At 45.5% G+C, this 23,190-nt stretch overlaps 1 protein-coding gene across 6 annotated transcripts in view; it reads left to right on the top strand.

Annotated features, from left to right (window-relative positions):
- The window catches only part of HDAC8 (histone deacetylase 8), a 127,335-nt gene that overhangs the window by 67,790 nt on the left and 36,355 nt on the right, over positions 1 to 23,190 (top strand). For 3 of the 6 annotated variants that reach the window (XM_073360602.1, XM_073360601.1, XM_073360605.1), the window contains 2 exons: positions 2,410 to 2,582; positions 4,442 to 4,536. The exons of 2 other annotated variants lie outside the window; for them this stretch is intronic. In XM_073360602.1, the coding sequence (XP_073216703.1) occupies positions 2,410 to 2,582; positions 4,442 to 4,536 (268 nt within the window). One more of the 6 variants, XM_073360607.1, reaches the window with a different exon arrangement.

Raw genomic sequence — 23,190 nt, forward strand, 5'->3', positions numbered from 1 at the left:
TGGTGCTGGAGAGCTCTCACAAAATTGCCAATCAATATGTGTATCTTGGAAAGTGGCTGTTGGCAGAAATTTCAGCCCCTCTGACATTGGATCTAATGGCCTTAGACCTTCCCGTTCTTCTCTAGCAAGAGGCAAACATTCCACTGGACATGGCGTTTCACATGTGTCTGCCCTTTGCTAATGGAGCCTCGAGGAATGCAGAGTGCTTTGTTAGGAGATAGCAAGCTGTTTGAGGTAGCCAGAAACTAGTGTATATCTAACAGAAGTAGAGAACTTCAGCAGAGGGGAATGTCCTGGGGAAAGGTCAGTTGGGATGAGGGATGACATCAGTGGGTGGGGTTTTGTTTACCTGTTCAATTATCACCTAAATTGTGATTCTTCTCTTCATCCTCTCACCCCCCCGGCCCCCTCCCCCATGCTGTCTACCAGTTAGCTCTTGGATGGTAGCAACTCTTGGTCATACCTGCCCTGAGCTGGCTCTGGAGCAGTGGTCTGCTGTAAAGCTGAAGAATCCATATCCTATTGCTAATCTCCTAAGACATCCGCTCTCCCCACACTGTCCCCTGGTGACTTTCCCATTTGTGCAGCTCTGCTTGCTGAAAGCATCTGAACCTGAGTCAGCCATGCTGTACAGATCATGTTTCCTGGTTACATACCAAATATGAGATGGGCACCTCGTGTTTAGAAGGAAGTTACTAATATGTTGTAGCCTGATGCACTCCCTACATCCCTTCCATTTGGCAGGCGTACAAAACCTCAAACCTATGACTTGCTGGCTGGGTGCGATCAGCTACCTCTTGAAACACCCTGATGTGGATAGTGATATTTTAAGTTCAAGTAGTTCCACATCATGGTTGTCAGGTAGAGACTTACAAATTATTAGAGTTCCTACAAAATACAAAGACTTGACTGTCTCATGTTATTGATCAGTGAAAATCCCCAGCGTGTAGCAAAAAGTGTGTCAGGCAAATAGATCACATGTGATCCTTGTATCATAGAAGCAAAAAAAAAGTACAATGCCAAGGTTAGCAATGCCCTTTGTGACTGTATGGGGAGGTGCAGTGTTTACAAATACAGTTTAGATCCTGTCTGCTGCTCACAAGAAGAAAAAACTCAAGGTTGGTTTATTTTGATGGGGGGTGTGGGTATGAAAGCTCCTCTTTCAAGTTATTAATCTGCTAAAATCATCATTTTCCTCTTTTTATACCAATTCCCACTTCCCTGAGAAGTCCTGCGCCCTTGGCCAAGGTCTCAGCACATGTGGGGCTTTAGTTTCCCTCCCAAATTCTGTGTGGGTAATTACCTGCTATTTACCTCTGCAGACAGACATGGATACAGCTCTTCCCTTCCTATCCTAAACTATTACTGTGTAGACGCCATATTATTAATGAATGAACACTGGACACTGCTGCACTCTTCAACATTTGTTGCATTTCTCCCAGAAGTGAGTGCACTTCAGGGCTTTTGTACACGGCAATGTAGTGTGCAGCAAGGGTGTGAGTGTACAGCTCACTAGTCTGCAGTACGCTAAGTTGCCACGTGGACCCTGCTGCTGCACACTTAAAGATCCATAGCAGTACATCAGAGTGCACTCCAGAACAGTTAGTGTGCAGTAGCAGGGTCCACGTGGCAGCATGGCCAGTTAGTGCACTGTAGGCTTACACCCCAGCTTGGCACGAACTAAGTCACGAACTAAGCCCTCACTGGTGAATGAAGTAATGCTTTTACCTGAAGCTCATAAAACCCAGTGCCTTGGTCCTGCAGACACTTGTGCACACAAATAACTTTGAGCTCAGTGGGACTGCTCACATGTGTAAAGTTACTTAGGCAAGTAAGTGTTAGTACAACTGGGGCTGAAGTTTCACTAATGTTTGGGATACGTCTGGATGAATGTCATGTAAATGTAAGATCATTATCACGTAGGAGCTGTTACTTGTAACTAGCTCTCTGATTTGTCACATTGTTTTATGTTTATGTATCAAGTGAGATCTGGGTACATTTTTCTCCTCATTTGCCGAGGTAGAAGTGTTTTTTTTTCCCCCAGAAATGTGGGCTAAGAGTGGTCTCTGGACCACAGTTTTGGAGCCTCTGGCCTGGATCTTTGTTGGTATATATGGTACTGCAAAATCACTTCCCATTTTCTTACTGTTTTTAGGCCCTTTTAGAGTGCAGTGTGACTGAAGAGCAGAGTCCAGGTCTACCATGCCTGCCATAACTTTGACCAAAGTGACATTTTTGGAAATAAGAAAGTACTTCTCTGCTCAGAATGTAAAGCCTAGCCAGTGATTGGAAAGGCAAAGTAACAATGTGCTATAGCTGGCTGAAGTGGTCTGCACATACCACACTGTCTCAACGTTCCATGGAGGTGTGGCCATTTGTGGGAACTCCGTTTTGTTTTATTGCATGCAGTGTGTTGAAGGAGGTGTACATGGCATTCAACCCGGAAGCAGTAGTTCTGCAGCTGGGAGCGGATACGATAGCCGGGGACCCCATGTGTTCATTTAACATGACTCCAGTGGGGATTGGCAAGTGTCTGAAGTACATTCTCCAGTGGCAGCTGGCTACTCTCATCCTGGGAGGAGGTAAGTGCATGAGAGGCTTATTCTGCTCTTCAAGTAACAGGTTAATACGGTTTGCTCCCCTGAGGCTGCTCTTTGAAAGTGAGCCCCTCTGCTTCTGAAAGCGGCATCATTTGAGAAGGGCAGCTGAAGAAATTGAGCACGCATAGCATAAGGGGGGCACTGTATAGCTGGTGCAGTGCTATTTGTACACAGACTTCAACTCTTTGGTACCAACAAGTCCAAGTCTTAATTCCTGACTCCGAGATCCTGGGTTAAAGGTTGCTTGGCCCCTCCAGAGATCAGAAGCTGTTAACCCCAGTGACCTCTGACCCTGTCTGCTCAATGCCAGCTTTGAGTCCCAGCTCTCATGATCTGCACTGCGGGGCTTCTCTTTAAAAGTAAACATAATGCTCCCAGACCTACCTTGGGCATCTGGCAACGAATTATCTTTTTTGGATTCAGGCAGCGTTTGAATTTTTATCTGCTTTTTTCAGAATAAAGCAGAATTTTGATACCAGATGGAAGCCCCTTGAGTGCTTTTTCGCTTGTAGCACATTCTGCCGCTTGATATTACTAGCTGCTTGTCCAGTAGATGGGAAATAAGCAATTCCGTGTCAACAAAATGGGGCAATGGGGGAGCACTTTGTCCCAGGAAATCTCCTTAGCTTCTTTTGGAAGATGCCTTACCCACAACATCAGCTGTTTGAGTAGCAGCTATCATTTTGGGGGCTCAGTTGTATCATTTAAGGGATATCATCAAGTACAATAGATTGGGCCTAAAATTTGACCTGGCTACTGCTAGTTGTGTTGTGACTGTTCTGTGTTAAAGCCAGCTGTGAGCATGAGGAGGCAAGGCACAGAGAATTTTGTTTTACCTACCACTTCTTGCCAAGAAATGAGGAAAACTAGCCACTGTCTTAGGGAAAATAACAAAACTGAGTATCCCCGATGACTCCATTCTCAGCAGGGAGATTGATGTTTGCCAGAAGGCAAAGAGGGACAGAGTTTGTGAAACTGTTTTCAATCTCCCAAAGTGATGTTTTGATTAAGTTACTCTTCATTTTTTGTAAGAACTCCTCAACGTTTCTGATGGTTATTTGAATGGAAGGAGTCCCCTTGCACAAAGTAAGGACATCAGCGGTGCTGACTGCAAACAGATTGGTGCTTTTGACTAGCTGAGCCCCAGAATGAGCCCTACTAGGGAGTTTGTGTTAATTTGGGGCTGCTCAGATGCTGAACCTACTCACAGGTTGTTTCACCACTTTAATTGGCTTCATATTTTGATTACTACTTTTAAATAAGAGTAAATTCTCCTCCAGAGGGATTCTTGCTCAGAAGGTGGCACCGATGGAAATTTTATCAGCAAATGATCAGTGTTGCTTATCCTTGATTTCATATTGGGTCACAAGCTAAGGTTAAAAGTGAGATCCCAAACTACTGTACCTGATTAGTCTGCTCAGCTCCACTCACGTTAACTCCTTCCATGCTGAGCCTGAGCATCTCCCTCCCCACCATGTCACCTTTGGAAATCTTGACCCTTGGAGTCAAAGGCTTGCAGCTTACAGGTATCTCTTGAAGCCAGATCTGGAGGAGTGGATGATATTGCATGTGCAATTGCTGAGATGACCTGTGGGTTCAATTTTGCAAGTCTCCCTTCTTAGTACAGGTGATTAACTGCTTTAACTTAGCCCTATACATCCAACAGGTGCAAAATACAGTTACTATGCATAACTTTGGAAGACCAAATAAAAAGCCTTATTCATATGCATTGCAGATATGAAGTCTCTTGCTTCTCAACAATGCATTCCTTTCATTAAAACTGTCTCTTTCATTCTCTCTCCCTCTTCCCTTCCTAATTTCACTATTCTTGCTGGAGACAGGAGGCTATAACCTTGCCAACACAGCCCGCTGCTGGACATACTTGACTGGGGTCATCCTGGGGAGAACGCTACCCTCCGAGATCCCAGATCACGAGGTAAGGCTCTGACAAACCATCCCTTCTCCTAGAATGAGAGCTGAGTCATTCCACCTAATCAAAACGGCATCCTTGCCACTCAATACTGTTTTGTTGAGAGACGCTCCTGTAACAATAACACACTGTCCCAGCAGCATAGTGGGCTCTTGTTCCCAAAACCCGAGACCATCTGTATCTTTTTACAAGGGATCTTGGAAGCCAGTCGGTTTCAGAGAGGGCTTCACCTGTTTGCACAAAGAGCTCTTTGGGATATGCACATATTTTCACCAGAAGTAAGCCCTCTCTCAAGTTAAATTTAGTCTTGTTTTTCCTGGATTTATAGAAAGTTCCAGATGCAGCTTCCAAACTGTACTATTGCTATTCCAAAGGGTCATGTGGTCAGGTGTTGTTCTTTTAACACAAGCTATCTTGAAATGCATGATCTCAACAATGGTATCCTAAAGTGTTAAACAGGGCAAGGGGATCAGCTTGAACAAATGCTGTCTAGATAAAATTTTACACCTTCCAATCTGTTTGTTGAACCCAGATAACTAGGTGTTTCTTCCCAAGCCACATGCCTCAGTGCGCTTCCGTTCCTACATCAAAGTTCAGTGCTAGCAACCCTACCAAAAGAAACCAGTGTGTTCAGCCCGGCCCTACAATAACAGCACAGTACTTGGCACCTCTGCAGTGCCTTTTGTCTTGAGGATCTAACCAACCAGTATGCGTAGAATGAGGTAAAGAGCAAATGCATGGAAAGGAAATGGATTTCAGATTCAAGCTTGAAAGAGGTGATAAGCAATTATAAGGCTTATGAAGCCTTTTTAAGTGTGTCCTTTTTAAATGTGAACCTCTGATCACAGCTGGGGAACGTTTGAGTGAACCTTGAGTATACATGGAGAGTAAATAAGGTACTATTTCAGGAATTAACAGGTATCTGTCATTATCTTTTTTTCTTGTTAATCTGAATATTCAGCATTTAATGATTTCTAAACAGTACTGAGGGATTAGCGTAATGCAGAAATGAAACAGTTGGAGAATGTTTCTATGCATATAACGTTGCGACATTTGGCTCCAGGCCTTATGACTTCTTAATCTGAACAAGCTTGGCCGGGGAATGGGTTATGAAAAGTGGGGTGCTTTGCCTGCAAGGTAGGATTGCTCTGAGTTTAGGGTGTGAAATTGGCCAGACCAGATCAGCAGCAGATTCCTGTTGTAGCATTACAGTGCTTGTAATTTTCAAGGGTTGACATTAAGTTGATGTTCAAAGGGCGGTCTTGAATGCATGTTCCCAGATGGGTGTGCTTGGAGGTGACCCTAGATCACAGTGTTTGAAGAGGCATGGGATCTGGAGGAGGAGTTGCATTGGCTGCCCAGCAGACATCCCCATTCCAGTTGTAGAGCCATCAGCTCAGCTTAAGAATTCTAAGCAGGTTTTCTGCAGCAAGTTCTTTGATCTCAATGCCTGCCAGGAGCATCATGTGTGGCTGTCAGATCATGAAAAGGATGGTAGTAAAAGAATCTCTACATTTCAGTGTGGTGTGTCCACCAACTGGTTCAGCCAACAAACCAGCTGTTGATTGGCAGAAGAAGTATAGAATCTGTTTCTTTGTAAACTGTGTTTCCAAATCTAAGACCCTAGGAATGATCACAGTGTGAGGGTGCACTGATACTTCTAGTCTGATAGCCCTGCTAACATATCAGTACTTCTACTTTCTTACATCCTATTTCTCAAGTTCAGCTATTTCTCCTTAATGCTTTCTGACACTCTATATTCATGTCTCCTCTCATACTGTCCCCAGTGCCCAGAACAGCCTCTCTTTCTGGACATGAAGCGGTTTCCCTCTCTGCTTAAAGCCCACTCCGATGACCTAGGTTTCCATTGCCAATCAGCTGAGGCAGCTTTCTTGTACCCTAGTCTTTGTATTGCACCATTTATACTGTAAACTGTTCAGGCCAAGGAACGTGACTATGATGCCTTATTTAAACGCCAGGTAAATTGGCTGAAAAATCATGAATAAAGCTATGAAACACCTAGATGAACAGAGCATGGAGTGAAAGGATTTACTTTTGCAGAAACTGCGTCTCAACTCCATCAATCTATTAGAATACACTTGTGTGTCATCAAAATAGTGGATAAAGTTGAGTCAATTACATTTGTTTGGATTTTTAAATTTACTTTTAAAAAGCTTTTGACAAAGTCCCTCGCAAGAAGCTATTAAAGAAAGATGAAGTACTGTCATTGGTCAAATGTTGGCTGAGGTGATGAAACCAGTGTGAAGAAATGGTCTATTGTAATCATGCAGAAGGCTAGCAGCAGCATGCCTGCCACAAGGTCACATACCAGGACTCCTTTTATTGAATATCTGTAATGATCTAGAAAAAGAGGGTGAGCAATAAATTGACAAAATTTGTAGGTGACATAATTATTTAGGTTAATTGAAAGCAGAGAAGACCAAAGAGCTGCAGAAGGACCTAACCAGGCTAAGTGAATGAACAATACAATGCATTTGTGAACAATGAATTTCAGCTACCAAAGTGACGTGCAACTAGTCATTCCAACTATTCCTTGACTTCACATAATCACACAGGAAAAAGACTTGGGCATCTTTATGGCTTGCTGAATGAAAGTATTTGCTCAGTTGTATAGCAGGGCCAAAGAAGTAAATAAAGTTAGGATGATATTTAAAATGTTTAGAATCAGTGATACTGTGTTAAATTATGGCCTCCTCCATCTCAGAAAGAGCAGAAATGGAGGGGTCAGAGTTGTTCCATCAATGTGGTTAGAGGACTGGGAAAACATTCATATGAAGAGATCAAAATGATTGGGTCAGTGTAGGGATTTGTTGAATATGAGGGGAGATACAGATGGGAAGAGAGAAAGAGATTCTGTACATTGATTCTTTCTGGGAGGTGTTCTGAGACCATGGTGATGGGCATCATGTAAGGACCTAAGTAGAGCCATGATTACATTAAGTAGGATAAACGTAACGGGTATGAAACCATCTGGCTTCAGAACACAAACTGACCACTCAATGACAGGGGTCAAGTAAGAAAAGTTCCCCATGGGCAGGTTTATTCCATAATTGTCCGCTACAGGGTTTCTTGCACTTTCTTCCAAAGGGTTTGACACATGCCACTGCTGAAGACAGGATTGTTGATTATAGTGCAGTTCCTATGTAATCTGTAAAGTCCCATGCATGTCCTACGGCTGTCTGGTATAAGTAAATCTCTTATATTGGAATAGACCAGTGAGCCAGCTAGCCTGCTAGTATCCTCTCTCTGAGAATGGCCAATCCTGGATGCTTCAGAGGAAGGAATTCTTTAAAAAGTGCATCTATTTGTGTGATGCTATCTGGGAGGGAGGGTGAGTGTGATCAGCTGGGAATCAGTTTTTTGCCCTGAAGCATGAAGATTGAGAGCCCTGATTTTTATTCTCACTAGACGGCAGATGCTGTTTTTCATATAAATGCATAATCCTGTTTTGAAACTGTAAGCAGTTTGCATCAATAATATCCTGCAGCCCAGAGCTCCCTAGGCTAATGATTATATTTCCTTTGCAAGGATTTCCTTTTTCAGTTTTTAAATATACATTTCCAGTTCTCCCCATCAGAGATTGCATGTGTTTCTAGCTCTTGAACTATAACCAAGAGCAACAATTTCTGCAACTGACGGTCTTGACAAGAAGTCTGAAAGATTTTGTTTGTTTTTTTTAACATCACCCACGCACTTTCCACCTCTCCCTGCTGAACAGGATCATTTGCAGGTGGACACTAAACTGGGAGGAGTGGTAGATACTCTGGAGGGTAGGGATAGGATACAGAGAGACCTAGACAAATTAGAGGATTGGGCCAAAAAAAGAAATCTGATGGGGTTCAACAAAGACAAGTGCAAAAATGATTAGGGGGCTGGAGCACATGACTTTTGAGGAGAGGCTGAGGGAACTGGACTTCTTTAGTCTGCAGAAAAGAAGAATAAGGGGGGATTTGATAGCTGCTTTCAACTACCTAAAAGGGGATTCTAAAGAGGATGGATCTAGACTGTTCTCAGTGATACCAGGTGACAGAACAAGGAGTAATGGTCTCAAGTTGCAGTGGGGGGAGGTTTAGGTTGGATATTAGGAAAAACTTTTTCACTAGGAGGGTGGTGAAGCACTGGAATGGGTTACCTAGGGAGGTGGTGGAATCTCCTTCCTTAGAGGTTTTTACGGCCCGGCTTGACAAAGCCCTGTCTGGGATGATTTAGTTGGGGATTGGTCCTGCTTCCAGCAGGGGGTTGGACTAGATGACATCCTGAGGTCCCTTCCAACCCTTATATTCTATGATTCCAAAACGCTGAGCATAGTATTTATTTGGCTAAGAGTAAAGGTCCTGCCTGTGCTTTCGTATTGGGTAGTGGAAGATCATGTGCACTGAAGCTGAGATGTCCAACCCTTGACCATTGAAGAGCCATACTGTCAACTTGTTATAAATCTGGGGGTCTCACCTAATAAGCATAGGGTAACTCACATACCACCTGCTCTTATATTTAGTACATAAATGATGTTTATAAACATTCTGCATCCTAGCATGCAGTATTGACTCACAATGTGATCATCCTCTTTCCAGATCCAGATGGAGCCTGTTTCTTCAAACCATTTTACCAAGCCACACTGTGTGCACCTTCTCAGTACAGCTTCTTGGGGGCAGTGAGCCAGTCAACAGGAATCTTTTAAAATGTCTTTCATTAGCCTACTTCAGGTCCTGAACAAAAACATGAACTGAAAGTGCTAATGTTGCAGACTTGATTAACAAGAGAAGCGTGTTCAGTGACTGAATTGTTTGCATTACTGATTGCAAGTATCCAGGCAGAGAAGCGTGTGGAGAAGGAAAGCACATGCATCAGTGTGCTAGGCTATTTGCTAAACCTATAAGATGGCTGGATCCCTGCTTTAAGGAATTAAAAATGTAAATTACAGAGGGCCTAGTATAGGCATGAAATATACGAGAGGAAGGTGCAGTCTCAAATGAGTTTTAATGAGCTCTCAGCCAAGCATCTTGTGGCCTATGTGCTACATCATGTCCTTTCAGGGCTTATTTAGCAAGACAAACCTTGAAAAGTAGATCTTGCTGCACGGGACAGTGTGTTCATTCTGTACCTGCAGTGACTGAATTGTTTGCATTACTGATTGCAAGTATCCAGGCAGCAGCAAACCTGCAACGCGTTCAGTACCAGGGCCACAAAGCAGCTTTAGTGGGGCGTATTGAGCTCTGCATGTGGGGGGATATGGGGGGTGGGGGAGGATGTTGGCATCTTATTGAAAGATCTTATTGAAAGGGACCGACAGCCAGTGACCATCACAGGGGGAGGTAATAATATAGGGCACTTCTACTGCAGGAGGAGGTCCTGTGGCAGACAAAGTCACTGTAGCCAGTTTGTATAGGTCTTCATTCTTTTATTCAATCTTTTGTGCTCTTTTCATGACCAGGGATCAAAGAAACACTGCTGTGGTCCTGCTAAGATACCACAAACAGAACCTAGTCATTTTACTGAGGCGCCCCCTCCCCTTCTCCCAGAGCCCCGGGGAGCAGCAGCTCAGCACTGTCTGGGGAACAAAAGAGACTTTGTACCTGCTGAATAAACTCCACTCCACTCCCCACTCTACCAGCTGCCACTGTGCTCCCAGAAGTGAGCAAACAGGAGGCCTGCCTTTCCAAGACCACGCAAGGGGTTTGGGGCGAGGAAGAGAGAGATTTGCATTTAGGATGACCAAAAAAAAAAAAAAAGCCATCACAAAGCCTGATTGTAAGCATAGTGTAGTCCTTTTGTTGTTTCTTCTGTGTGTGTTGGGGCTTGTTCTAGTGTCTCCTTGCTGCTTGGCGCCTTCTACCTATGAGGCTGGCTAGCCCCTGAGACTGCATTTTAAAAAATGAAACTATTCAATGAGGGTGAGGCAAATGGGGAGCCCTCTTCTGAAGTCAACTTTTCTGCCCCACCACTGGGCGAACTTTCATTCTAACTGTGCACAGCATGTCTGGGACTTTCCTTCTACTGAGCTACAAATGGAGTTTCCTTTATATCTCAGCTCACTGCAAGAGGGATTGATCTCTTACTTCCTGTCCTATACCTGTGCAACCTTAATTCAGGCCCCTTGTGCATACACATTATGATGCAGTCTTTAGTTATTATTATTTAGTATTTTCCACTGAATGCATCCGATGAAATGAGCTGTAGCTCATGAAAGCTTATGCTCAAATAAATTTGTTAGTCTCTAAGGTGCCACAAGCACTCCTTTTCTTTTTTCTTTAGTTACATGATTACATACTGTTTTTTCCACAGGGACCCTACCTTATGGGCTTTTTCTGTGAGCCATAGAGAGAGTAAATTGTGGGTGTCTGATGTGAGATTCCTAGGACTTAATTTTACAGACTACTTAGCATTACATAGCACTTTATATTTTCAAAGCACAGCTTCTATTGATTTCAGCTGCAAGTGCTCAGCACTTCTGTAAATCAGATCCCTTTCTCTTCCCACAGTCCCCTCCCTCATTCATGACGCACCTTCCAACTTCTGCAACAAGCAAGGCAGGGGTCCTACAGACAGCAGCCTTCTTCAGGTCACAGCCCCAGTGTCGCCCCAGAGCACTATCCATCCTGGATGCTTAATGAGGCGGGGGGCCTGTGGAAAAATAGTATCCATAAAACAAATCCAGAGAAGTGAGGTCTAAATTGATGTGAGTGTTTGCACCACTTTAATTGAATCACTTTAAACCAGTGTGACTTCTGCATGTCCACCATCCCTAAGAACTGTGCTGCTCGATAGACCTCTTCCATACAGCCAGCATTTGAAGAGGGCAGTAGTTAGCCCTATGACTAATTGGAATATAGTGGCATTGGGCCCACCCTGCTAAACCTAGGAGTCCACACGTAGCATTTAGGTCACTCTCTGCATGGAAAAATGTTTTTATTAGGAGTGACAGAGCAAGACTGAAGGTTGCCAGCAGGTAAAATTGAGCTGGTAACAATCACTAATGGCTTCTCTAAAAACCAGGTTCACTGAAATTAGAGATTTGGGGAGACGGAGGGAAGCATACTGGGGTAGGTCTTATCTAGCCCTCCCCGCCAGAGCGAACTCTGGCCACTGCATGAATGATCCCGTCAGTTGACTCTCTAGGGCTTTATTCAGTTTTAGATGATGGAAGCAATGAGGTTTCCACCACTTCCCTTAGGAAAATATTCCTCCTTTGAAAAGATTTCCGTAACAGGAAATGCTCAGATATGCTGCTTGATTCACTTTGTTTAATTTCATCCTACTATCCCGTTCCCTCTTGGACCAAACTGTCCTTTGTGTTTACACCCTTCACATCTCCACCATCTCTTTGTTGTTCAGTGCGCACTCCATTCTAACCTTTCCTCCACCAGTAAATCTTTTTCTTTTTTTCTCTCTTTCTTTCAAATCAACATTGTGATTTAATAGTTATACTTTTTTGCGGACAAATAAAATGTGATGTGTGCATCTGCTCCTGATGAACCTGGGAATGACTCCTCCCTCCTGTCAACTTGCAGTTTAATCTACAGGACACTGGGCAACGGGTACACTGGAATTTCCATTAGGAGGAAGCTCATCAGTGTTCTGAACTCCTGCTACTGCACAGAAAAGTTAATGATGATGTCAGAATAGTGGGAGTGATATTTTCCTAGCTAACCAGAGAGCTGTCCTTGGCCATTTCTGACCACTCTGTCCCTGCCTGGCTGAGTCTGTCTGGCAAAAAGATTTTGTACTAGGGCTGCAGCAGCAATAAAATGCCCACTTTATTGACACAGCTTTTAACATATACAGGTTAATGGTAACATAAGACCTGGCTTCCAGAGCAACACCACTTCTAAAACTCAGGAGCTTTGCTACTGAACCCTAAGAGATGGGCAGTTGTTTCCAAGGATGGAAAGCTCTGTAAATACAGCTACAGAACCCCCTGCAAGGTTCTTAGCAACTTTTGACAACTAATTAAAGACTGTTATCTTTAGAAGCTGCAAGGCCATTCCCGGCAGGATGGCAAGAGAGCAGAGATAATCTGCCTGTTCTGTGCAATCTACATTTGGGCTAACAGGCTTCCTTCACCTACTGTACATCCCGTTCATCACAAGAGATCAAAAGATGCAACTCAGCCCCAGCAGCCTGTGGGTGTGTCTTCACTGCATCGTGAACTCAAGCCCTTACTCTGGTGTTGACACTATCCCAGCTCCTGTCCACACCCACAAACCTCTGACCTGAGGGGTGCTAGTGCTTTATACCCAGACTAGCTGGCTGAGCTGAGGATATGGGCTAGAGCCTGGGTGCAGCTTTCACTCAGGCTGGTAACCTGCCCACTTTGCAGTGAGGCTGCAGGCTAAGTCGCATGGATGCTGCTAGTCCTCAAGTGCTGCCTCACAATTCCCTCTGTGCCCAGAAGGACAGACATGTTCTTCCACAATTTTCTGGGAGATAATAATAGAGCAGCTCAGCTCACTGCAGCAAAAAGACCCATGGGATATGCCCCCAGCAGTCCTAGTGCCACCCAACATGGGCTCAGTGGAATGGGCGCACTCAGGCAGGGCTTTGCAATGTCTCTGCTCTCACCAAGCTAGGTTAGCCCAAGTGCTTAGAGCTGAGTGCCCGTCACCAGCATTAACGCTGCAGTGAAGCTATATCCTAGGGTGAAGCAATTCAAGTGTTGTTTGGGGTTTCTCCCCCCAGTCTGCTCTGTAGGTGCCCCTGAATGGAGAGGAGAGTTAGAGAGCTGGAGCCAGAGGACTCCTTACTGATGTAAGCTAGGGACTTGTTTACACAGGTCTTGCTACCTGTTTTAACTGTAGAGAAATTTCTTGTACAGACAAACCCTAAATCAGTACAAGCAAGTTGCAAACCAGTTGAGGTGTGTCCACATATGGGTTTGCACCAGATTAACTCAAATCAGTTTTTAAGAACAAGAACATAAGAATGGCCATACTGGGTCAGACCAATGGTCTGTCTAGCTCAGTATCCTGTCTTCCGTCAGTGGCCAATGCCACGTGCCCCAGAGGGAATGAACAGAACAGGTAATCATCAAGTGATCCATCCCCTGTTGCCCATTCCCAGCCACTGGCAAACTGAGGCTAGGGACACCATCCCTGCCCATCCTGGCTAGTAGCTATTGATTGACCTATCCTCCATGAACTTACCACTTCTTTTTTGAACCTTCTGGCAAAGAATTGCACAGGTTGACTGTGCATTGTGTGAAGAAATACTTCTTTCTGTTTGTTTTAAACCTGCTGCCTATTAATTTCATTTGGTGACTCCTAGTTCTTGTGTTATGAGGAGTAAATAATGCTTCCTTATTTACTGTCTCCACACCAGTCATGATTTTATAGACATCTATCATATCCCCCCTTAGTCATCTCTTTTCCAAGCTGAAAATCCCCAGTCTTTTTAATCTCTCCTCATACGAAAGCTATTCCATACCTGAATGGTTATGCTGTTTTAAAGTTACACAGGGGCAACCTTTGTGTGTAGGCCAGGTCCAAGTGATCTGTGTATACAGTAACTTGGAAAGAAAAGGGGCTATTAGTTTTGCTAAGTCAGTGTGTGGTGGCATTGAGGAGAGCTGGAAGAAAGGCTTGGGCAATGAAGGGGATATGGGTGGGGAAGGGAGGGCAGAGGTGTTTAGCCAGATTAGGGTTTATTAACTTGAGTTGCGATGGACAGCTGAATGAGAGGTTTGCAGTGATGCTTCCCCATGTATCCTCACCTGTGGGAAGTGATTCAGAGCTGGATTCACAAGCTCTGTAGGTTGCAGCTGTCTCTCTAGGCAATGGTTTTGCACATCCAGCTGGTTTTCATAGTGAGTCACATGCTAGACTTCTTAGGGTTCATTGACTTAATTGTAGGGATCTAGGGCCAAACTTGAACATGATGTAAGTGGGTGCAGCTGCCTGGGATGTCTCTAGGCCAAGGTCAGCAGTAGTGTAAGTGACACAGTGGCTGTCTGGTGGCATAGTGCAGCTTGAATTTATTTGCCCATCCGGTGGGTTTGCAAAATTCATAATTTACCTGCTGCCAAGAGGGGTGGGGGTGCCTCAGGAGGAGCGGCCAAAGGAGGTATAAGATGAAGCAGATGCCCTCTCCTTATGCCATCCACTGTCTCAAGAAAGTTGAGGCCACGTTCAGACCCTCTCATGCGCAGGCACAATTCTGGTTTCAGTGTTTCTGCTGGTTTTAATTGGTTTCAGTCATGGCTATTCTCAGATCACCAGTGTCAGCCATGTAGGGAAGCAGTTGGTCATCTCTTCCTTTCATCTCTAGGGATGGGCTTCTGCACTGCAGCACTGTGCTTCACAAAGGAATTGTTTCTGTCCAGCTGCCTGTGCTGAGGGGTTGGGCTCTCTGATCACAAGTTCTCCCAGGCTTCAGTTCGTGGTTGAGTTCCCCAAATGTTGTGATTAGATCTGGAATCCCGAAGTGCTTTGGGCTGGGCTAGCTTGTGTGGTCACTGGATAAGTCGCATGCAAACAATCAGTTTTGGGTATTATCTAAGTCCCTGAAGTTTCCGTGCACCCCTCAGAGCTCTGTTCCCCTTGAAAGCTTGTCCCTCTCACCAACAGAAGTTGGTCCAATAAAAGATATTACCTCCCCCACCTTGTCACTCTAATGTCTCTGTTTAGTCCAGCATCTTGAAGGCAAATTCTTTCTCTGTCTGTCAGTTCTATAACCCTGATGAACAGCCACCAGTATTTCCCTTTACATGCAACCTGATCCAAAGGTGAATTCTCCAGCGTATACAAATCCAGGGCTGTGTCTGCTGCACAGGCAGGGAGGAGATGGGGGAACTTTCCATCCCCCTCTGAAATATCACGGGATGGGATGGTCATCCCGGGACAGACCATGCCACATGTGTTGGCAGCGTGCTTTAAAAAAAAATGCTAAACACCTCATTCTGAAGTGCCCCATATTCCATCGTCTTTCCCTCTGCAGATGAACTCTCCTTGCACTGGGCGGAAATAGGGCTGTTTTTATTTCATTTTTTCCTCTTGCTCACTGCAGGGCGAGGCAAATTCTCCTAAAAACTCCAACAAGAGAAACAGTCACATGCCGCCTCCCTCCCAAGCCAACACAAACATGCTGTCCCACAGGAGCATTGGCTGTTTTCTTTGCCTCTTCAGAGGATAGAGTTTACAACAGGAAGTGGCTCTGTGGTGTTTTCCAGCCATTGTTTTGCAACCCCTCAGCCAGTGCAGGAACTGATGCATCCGCCTGTCACTCAGAGGAAGAACAGTCGGCTGGAAACGTTGCTGATTGGTATTGTCTACCTGTCAGGGAGAAATTAATAGCCAAGACTAATAAACTAGTGGAGCTGTGGAAAAACTGGTTTGTATATTGGTTAGGACTTCTAAGCAGTCATTGGCGCACACAAGCCTAGAACTAACACCCAGTCAGGACCCTTGTAGAAATGGTGTCAGTTCAGAGAAGGAATATACAGGAGGGTTCAGCTTGGCAGTGTGTTGTGAAAGAAGAGAGATTTGGAGACTGTTAGATCACTCTTTAATATTCTTCAGTGCAATGAGATAGGAAAGCAAAAAGTAAAGGCCCCTTTCTGCCTGTTGAATGTAGTGGATACAGTGAAGTCGTCATGTGACTGGTGAAAATGCCATTCCTTCCACCTTTCTTAGCAGATCTTGTCCTTACCTATTTTCAATTTTCCCATTCGGTATGTACTCAGCAATGCTCTGGACTCTGAATTTTCTCATTCCAAGGAAAGAGATGATTTGGGGATGAGGATTAGGCATTGGCAAGACACACCTACCCTATTTCAGTACTTTCACCCAAAATGTTTGAGAAAGTTCATTTGAACTGTTTTTTTTCTTTCTTCTTTTGACGATTCTGCTTTTGCTTTTCCTGATTCCAGCAATAAATGACACAGGGCCAGGATTGCAGCATCTATCCTCACAATATTCCCAATCCAATCGTCAGTATAAAGCACTGGGAGTTTCATGAATCTTCCAGCCCAGTTTGGAGAATTCAGCAGAGATTCTCAGCTTTGGGTGCTCATCTGAACCAGACCTCAGAGCCTTCTGAGATCAGCCGATCACTAGTCATGGCATGTTGATAAATACTGGCTGGGGATTTGCAGCAGGCTGTGTTCTGGCTTGATCTGCATAATCCTCTGTACTAAAGGAGCCTTTCACCCCTGGAGATGGCCCCTGCAGGCTGTGAGGCATTGTTGGGGTCGGGGTGGGACCGTTTATACAACTGCTGCCCACATCGTACTGCTCCCAAGAACAGATATTTCATTCTCCAGGGCTGTGAATCTGGCACTTATCACCAGCATTGACAAGAGGAAGCAAGTCAGAGCATAGTTTCAGAAGATGATAGAAGCCAATTCATATTAGCACTAATCTCTCCTAGGAGGCTCATTGCTGAAACCCTGTCTCCAGAGCTGTATGCAGTTTTGCTTTAGCATCTCAGTAGTGCTGATGCGCAGACAAAGGAGCAAAAAGTAAGGCATGTTGGCTCCTGTTGTCATAGGTACCTACATGAACTGCCTGTGATGGGAGAGGCAGGGAGCAGGGTGAGGAGCACAGTGTACATTTCTACATTAGAGACACCCACAGCTGTGAATGCTAGTAAGAAGAAAAGCCCATGCTTGCATGCCTTCAGGACCCCCTTTCATTTAAAGGGAGCAAGCTTGTAGTGCTAGAGACACCCAGATGCATTGGGTTGTTTGTCTAACTCTTAATAGTGAGGTGCTGCGTTGGACTCCAGCAGCATATGACCGTTTTCTGTAGGCAAGAAGGTGAGGTGACTTATTTTGATTTGGGTCTTTTAGGTTTAACAGTTAATTTAGACAATGCCCAGTTATGTATTGACCATGGATTCAGTGCATTACTGTTTGGAGCGCAGCAAAGCCAGCCAAGCTCGTCCCATCAACTAATTTACATCAACTAGAGCAGGTAGCAGCTATCCTAGCATTCCATATATAGGCACAGTATGAATTTCTCCATCTTGATCGGTGTGGCCTGATGGCTTGGCTCAGCCAGGAACGTTGCACGATGCACCTCAGTGTTGAAGCTGACGATGGCTGTGCACTATTTGTCTGAGCTCACTGGGCTGTCTGGACTTAGAGCACCATGCATGTAACTGTCACAGATGTATCTCCAAAATGGCTCAACCCTGAATCTACCCAGCACTCACTCTTACGATGCAGCCTGAACTTGGAATGGATGTCCAGGGCTACACCATTGGGAACTCAGATCATACTGGGGTTGTAATGCAAGGACTCTCCTGTTCTTTCATTCCACCAATGGCCAAACAGATGTATTATTAATGGACACGCTTTACGGTGTGGTGCTGTGGAAAGGGGCAACAAGCCTGAACACCCTTACACCAGGATACCGTCAAAGAGGGTATGGATTTAATGTATACAGATTCCCAGGCTGTTTACAAAGCTACCACGTGGTCTAAAGAAAAGAGGACATTTAAAACAACAATTTATCCTAATTTCTGAGTCTGTCCAAAACAGGGTGGTGTTCCCTGCTGGGTTCAGACTCAGAAAGATTCACTCTTTTCCTCTGCTGGAGTAGAGAAGAGGTTCCCCTTTAAATGCAGACTCACTTCCCTGAAGAAATGAAGGAGTGTGTGGATGGCCAGGACTTCTCTAGGTAAGGGCTCATGTGTCGATGGCTTTATGCACGGAAGTCCTGCTGAGCTCTCAGCCCTTAGGGAAGCGGGCTGGCCACCCTCACTCCTCTCTGCTTCCTGTGGGGGAACTGAACCTGTTGTTAGAAGGGAATCTCCCTTCCCAAGCTGTACATAATAAGGAGGACTGGCTTAGCAAACTCTGGGATCTATATCCCCAGTAATCCAGTGGTTTGTGTTCCCTTTCAAGGTTCTACTGAACCACAAAACTAGCTGGTAGATCAATTTGCATGGGCTAACATTTGCCCTACAAAGCACAGTATAGGAGACTGCAAATATATGTCTTGGAGGATTTGACAGTTCCAAAGCATGGAGAGGGTGCAGAAGGGGGAGAAACACATCATCTGCCTCTTTCAGGTCTTCTTTTCCTTCAGCCCCCTACTCCTCTTTACTTTCCAAGAAGCTCTGACTAACTCACCTCAGTCTTGCTCTCTCAGTCCATTAATTTAAAATTACTTTTCATTTCTTACCATAATGGGTTCCTCTCTTTGTGGCTAGCATGCTGGCCTGGGGCCAGAAGACCTGGGTTCTTTTTCTAGCTCTGCCACTGACCTGCTGAGTGCCTTTAGATAAATCACTTTCCCTCTCTGTGCCTCAGTTTCCCCTCTCACATTTTGTATGGCTTGTCTATATAGATCATTAGCTCTTCAGGAAAGAGGCTGTCTTACTATATGGTTGTACAGTGCGTCACATACCGAGGGCCCTGATCTCATTTGGGGCTGCCAGATGCTACTGTAATCTAAATAATCTATCATCCATTGCTCCCTGGGTCTGACATCATCTTTCCCCTTTGTGCGCTGCAGATTTAACTTCTTCACGGTAGATTCAGGCTCCAAGATAACAAAAATTCTCTCCTCACTCCAGTGTAATTACAAAGCTGCTGCTTTGAGCAGGTATGTAACAGTTTGCCTTCTAGCCTCTTAAGTAATTAAATGGTAGGGGGAAGAAAAAGAAAAATCTCATCATGTCATTAACTTCATAATGTCTTCTGGGAGTTGTCCTTTTTCATGCATCTACACCACTTCTGTTCTGTACATGCCTGCGCTTGGTAATCTTTGTGGATGCTAATCCAGGCTGCCTGCATTGTACTTTAGGGACAGGTTAGCATATTGATTGTGAACTGGTGGAAGCCGATTTAAAAAACACATCACGCTGGTGGGAAACTGGCTTGGATCTAATGGAAATGTCAGCTGAAATATTTACACAGCTATGAGATAACAGCATGTACTTTCTCTGTGTATATGTCTCTGTGCACAGAGCTGCTGTCCGTTTGTCAGGTTCCCAGATTTATTCTGCTGCTCCTGGCAAGGAACTGCTAATGATTTAATAGCCTGTCAACACCTCTACAGAGAAACAAGGGCTGGCACTTCCTGATTCCTTATTTTCTTTGCTTTAAATAGGAACTCCTATTCTGATTAACTGAAACCTGGAAATCAAGCTGTCAGGCAGGGCAACCTTTTGAGATCCTTAATCGAAGCAGATTGAATGTAATCCAGGGGCCACTTTCCTGCTATACAAACAGGCTTTGCTCCCCTTTCTAAGGAAACAGTAAGAGTTCGTGGCCTGGGAGAGAGCATTTGCTGAAACATGTTGCCACAAAGCAGTTGAAAGTGGAACAATCAGATATGTACCGGTCCTCAGTGTTGCTGAGTCTTGTGATACTTGGTGCTTTTCTTAAAGCCCCCAGTTTCTGGAGTCACATGGCTGTGAGAGTAGCTCAGCTTTCATTTAAAAATTAAGTTTCTAGCTCTTTTGGTTGTGGAGAAAGGCTTGAAAATATCACCCCTAAAGACTTAGAAAAAAGAACCTCACATTTAATGGTTTTAAATAATCTCATGATTTGGGGGGGGCTGATTCATGATTTTTGCATGCTTTGGGTTGGCAGTACAGTGGGCCAGGTGGTAAGTGTAGGACTGAATGCTCCCCTCCATCTGCTGCAGTCTTCTGTTGATGTCAGGGAGAGTTTTGCAGTAAGATCAAGGATAGAATCTGGCCTTTTATGTAGTAACCGAAGTTTGTTTGTTGTTTTGTTCAGTATCTTGGTGTTGCTTTTGGCCTCCTCCCTTTTAGGAGCACTGCTATTTCTACCCCCTTTATTTCTCTTCACTTCCCATCCTCCTTTCTCTCTCTTTCCTTCTCTTCAAATATTTTCATTTCTCTCCTCTCTATTTCCTTCCTGGCAGCAGCTCCCATGTCCAATCTCCCATGGCATCACTCCCATCCCCTTCATCTTTCCATCCATTAGAATGATCAGCAATGGAATTGTAAATGTTGTCATTGACATGTCATAGGCTTGACTCGCCAGGAGGCAGACTCGGGCACACACTACTCTCATTTCATGTAAGCACCTTTCAACTGTTTTCCCATTGAAGATTTTTAGAATTGTGCACCAAATGATTTCTGCTCTTTGGTATTTCTACAGTGTTTGTACCCACAATTTTAAAAATCTAGGTTTATAACATCCAAGGTGTTTTTTGCCAAGGATATATGAATGTGAAGCAAAATGAAGGCTTCTGTCTTTGTCATTATTGGAGCACAAACTTGCCTTCTCTTAAAATTGTCCTTGTTGTGCCAAGAGAAAAAACAAAATGAGTCTTTTCAATGCCTTGAAAACCATCCCTGGGCAACATCCAGCCTGTGAGGGATTGATTCCAAGATGGCTGCTGTGACTGGGTTGTTTGTAACAGTTTTAGAAACATTAAGTCTCATAAAATTCCCCATGTCAAAGAGAATCAAAGATGGCAGTTTGATTTTTTGGGGCTGGGGTGTCTTCCCGCGCTTGGCCCTCCATAGCTCATCAGAAATAAGCAAATTCCCATGAGTTGTTTGCTGCATGTTTAATTGAGGAGTGGCTGATAGAATTTATTTAGACATTGCTTTTCTGTGGTTATGTAAAAAAACTATTTTAAGATCACAAATTTTGTTCTAAAACTGTGATACAGCATGGCCAGAAGGCAGCAGGAGAATGTGGTTTTTTTGTTTTTTTTTTGAAGCAGAAAAGAATTTTATTTGTGTAATACTTACAAGGAATCACCAAAAAGAATAAAGCAAAACTATGCAACAAAAGCAAACACAAGGTACAACACAGCAGCTTTCAGGAGGGAGAAGTGTTCAGGCTAGCTTGGGCCCAGAGCGGGGGGGCTTCCTCGACACTCGTGGTCTTCCACCCTCCTGAGTTACCTGGTGGCCTAGAGCGGGGGGGCTTCCTCAACACTCATGGTCTTCCACCTCCTCGAGTTACCTAGTGCCACGCCCAGTGTCACCGATTATTCCTCTCCTGAGAGTGCCCGACAAGATGGGCACGGCTGCAGGGTGGGCGGTTTGGGGGTTGGAGGGGATGTACGCTACATGTGATAGGACCCCTCCTAGGTGACAGTAATGATGATATCCACAGCGGCAACAGCTGGGGCTGGGGTCTCTCGCTCTTCCCCTCAATCAAAGGGTCAGACGGAGGGAACCGGACGGGATCACCGAGCAGAGAACCTCGGACAGCACCCACCGCTCCTCGAAGGCGTCAAGGGAGTCGGTGGACGCCGCCCAGAGGAACTCCGCCCGGATACGTGAATGTACTGAGGATCGGAAAATGGCCCTACAATCGCAGGACGCTTCATTAGCCAACCTCCTCTCTCTGGTTTTATAAATGGCTGTTTTAGCTAGGGCTAGGAGGAGGTTAACCAGGAGATCTCGCAATTTTGTGGGGCCATGGATGGGGAGTGTGTAGATAAAAAGGTCAGGGGAAAAGTGTAGCCAAAAGCGTAATAAAATATTTGTAAGGAGCCGGAAAAGGGGCTGCAGCCTGGCACACTCCAAATATACGTGCGCCAAGGTTTCCCTCACATTGCAAAAAGGGCAAGTATCCGGGATGGGGGTGAACCGTTTCAAAAACATGCCCGTGCTCACAGCTCCGTGAAGGAGCCGCCAACTAATGTCCCCGACGGGCCTCGGGACCAAGGTGGAATACAGGCTGGCCCATCGGGGTTGCTCACCCTCTAAAGGTGGCAGGAGGTCCCGTCACTTTGTATCGGGGCGGGACACCAGGGTGTGGGCGTGAAGGGTGTGAAGTGTGAGATATTTATGAAGTGTATAGATATTTCCGTGGTGCGATTTGGAAGCTGACTGGCTGCAGTTCATGCAGCCGGCTCGCAGTGAAAGGGTGAGGGGTTTGTTGGGATCTACGGGGTAGAGGCCCAATTGAAAGGTCCGGCGGGCCTGGGATAGAGGGTGGGCAGGGTGCATCCTCACGCAGGGCTCGGTTGAGATAAGCCTGAGCAGCGGGTGTCAAGGCGGCCTTCACCTCCTGAAGTATGCGCCGGGGGGTACAAGGTCTGGAGAGCCCCATGTGCCGAGCGAGCGTCACGGGATCCAGCCAGTCTCCCCGGTCGTAGTCCGGGAGGTCTCCGACTCTCGTGACTTCCGCCAGGACCAAACTCTGGCGCACTGAGCGGGACCCCGCCGCCTGCACACGGAGCTGGGGGTTGTGTAGCAGGGGCTCCGTGAGGAGATCTGCTCCCATGGTGGCCGCCATGGACCTGGCCGTTGAAAACAGTTTCCAGGTCCAGAGGAGGTCCTGGTAGAAGACCGGCAGCCCGGAGAGGTCTCGTGGAAAACCTCTCGGACAAAGATAAAAGAGCTGCCGGTTGTATCGGAGCCCTTGGAAACAGCGCAGGAAGGTGTGCGCCAGTATGCTCCACATCGAACTACCTGCACTATAAAGGAGCCTCTGCAGGGCCTGGAGGCGGAAGACACGGACCTGAGTGTGCAGACACTTCAGGCCCTGCCCTCCTTCCTTCAGGAGTAGATGAAGAACCCCAACAGGGGCCCAGTGCATTCCTGACCAAAAGAACTCTAGAATCGATGTCTGGAGGTCGGTCAGGAAACCCGGGGCCGGGACCAGGGTGTTGAGCCGGTACCAGAGCGTGGACAGGACTAGTTGGTTAAGCACCAGTGCTCTCCCTCGGAGGGAGAGACATCGGAGTAGCCCCGTCCATT

The sequence above is a fragment of the Lepidochelys kempii genome, chromosome 9 (assembly GCF_965140285.1).
Source record: "Lepidochelys kempii isolate rLepKem1 chromosome 9, rLepKem1.hap1, whole genome shotgun sequence".
Taxonomy (NCBI): domain Eukaryota; kingdom Metazoa; phylum Chordata; order Testudines; family Cheloniidae; genus Lepidochelys; species Lepidochelys kempii.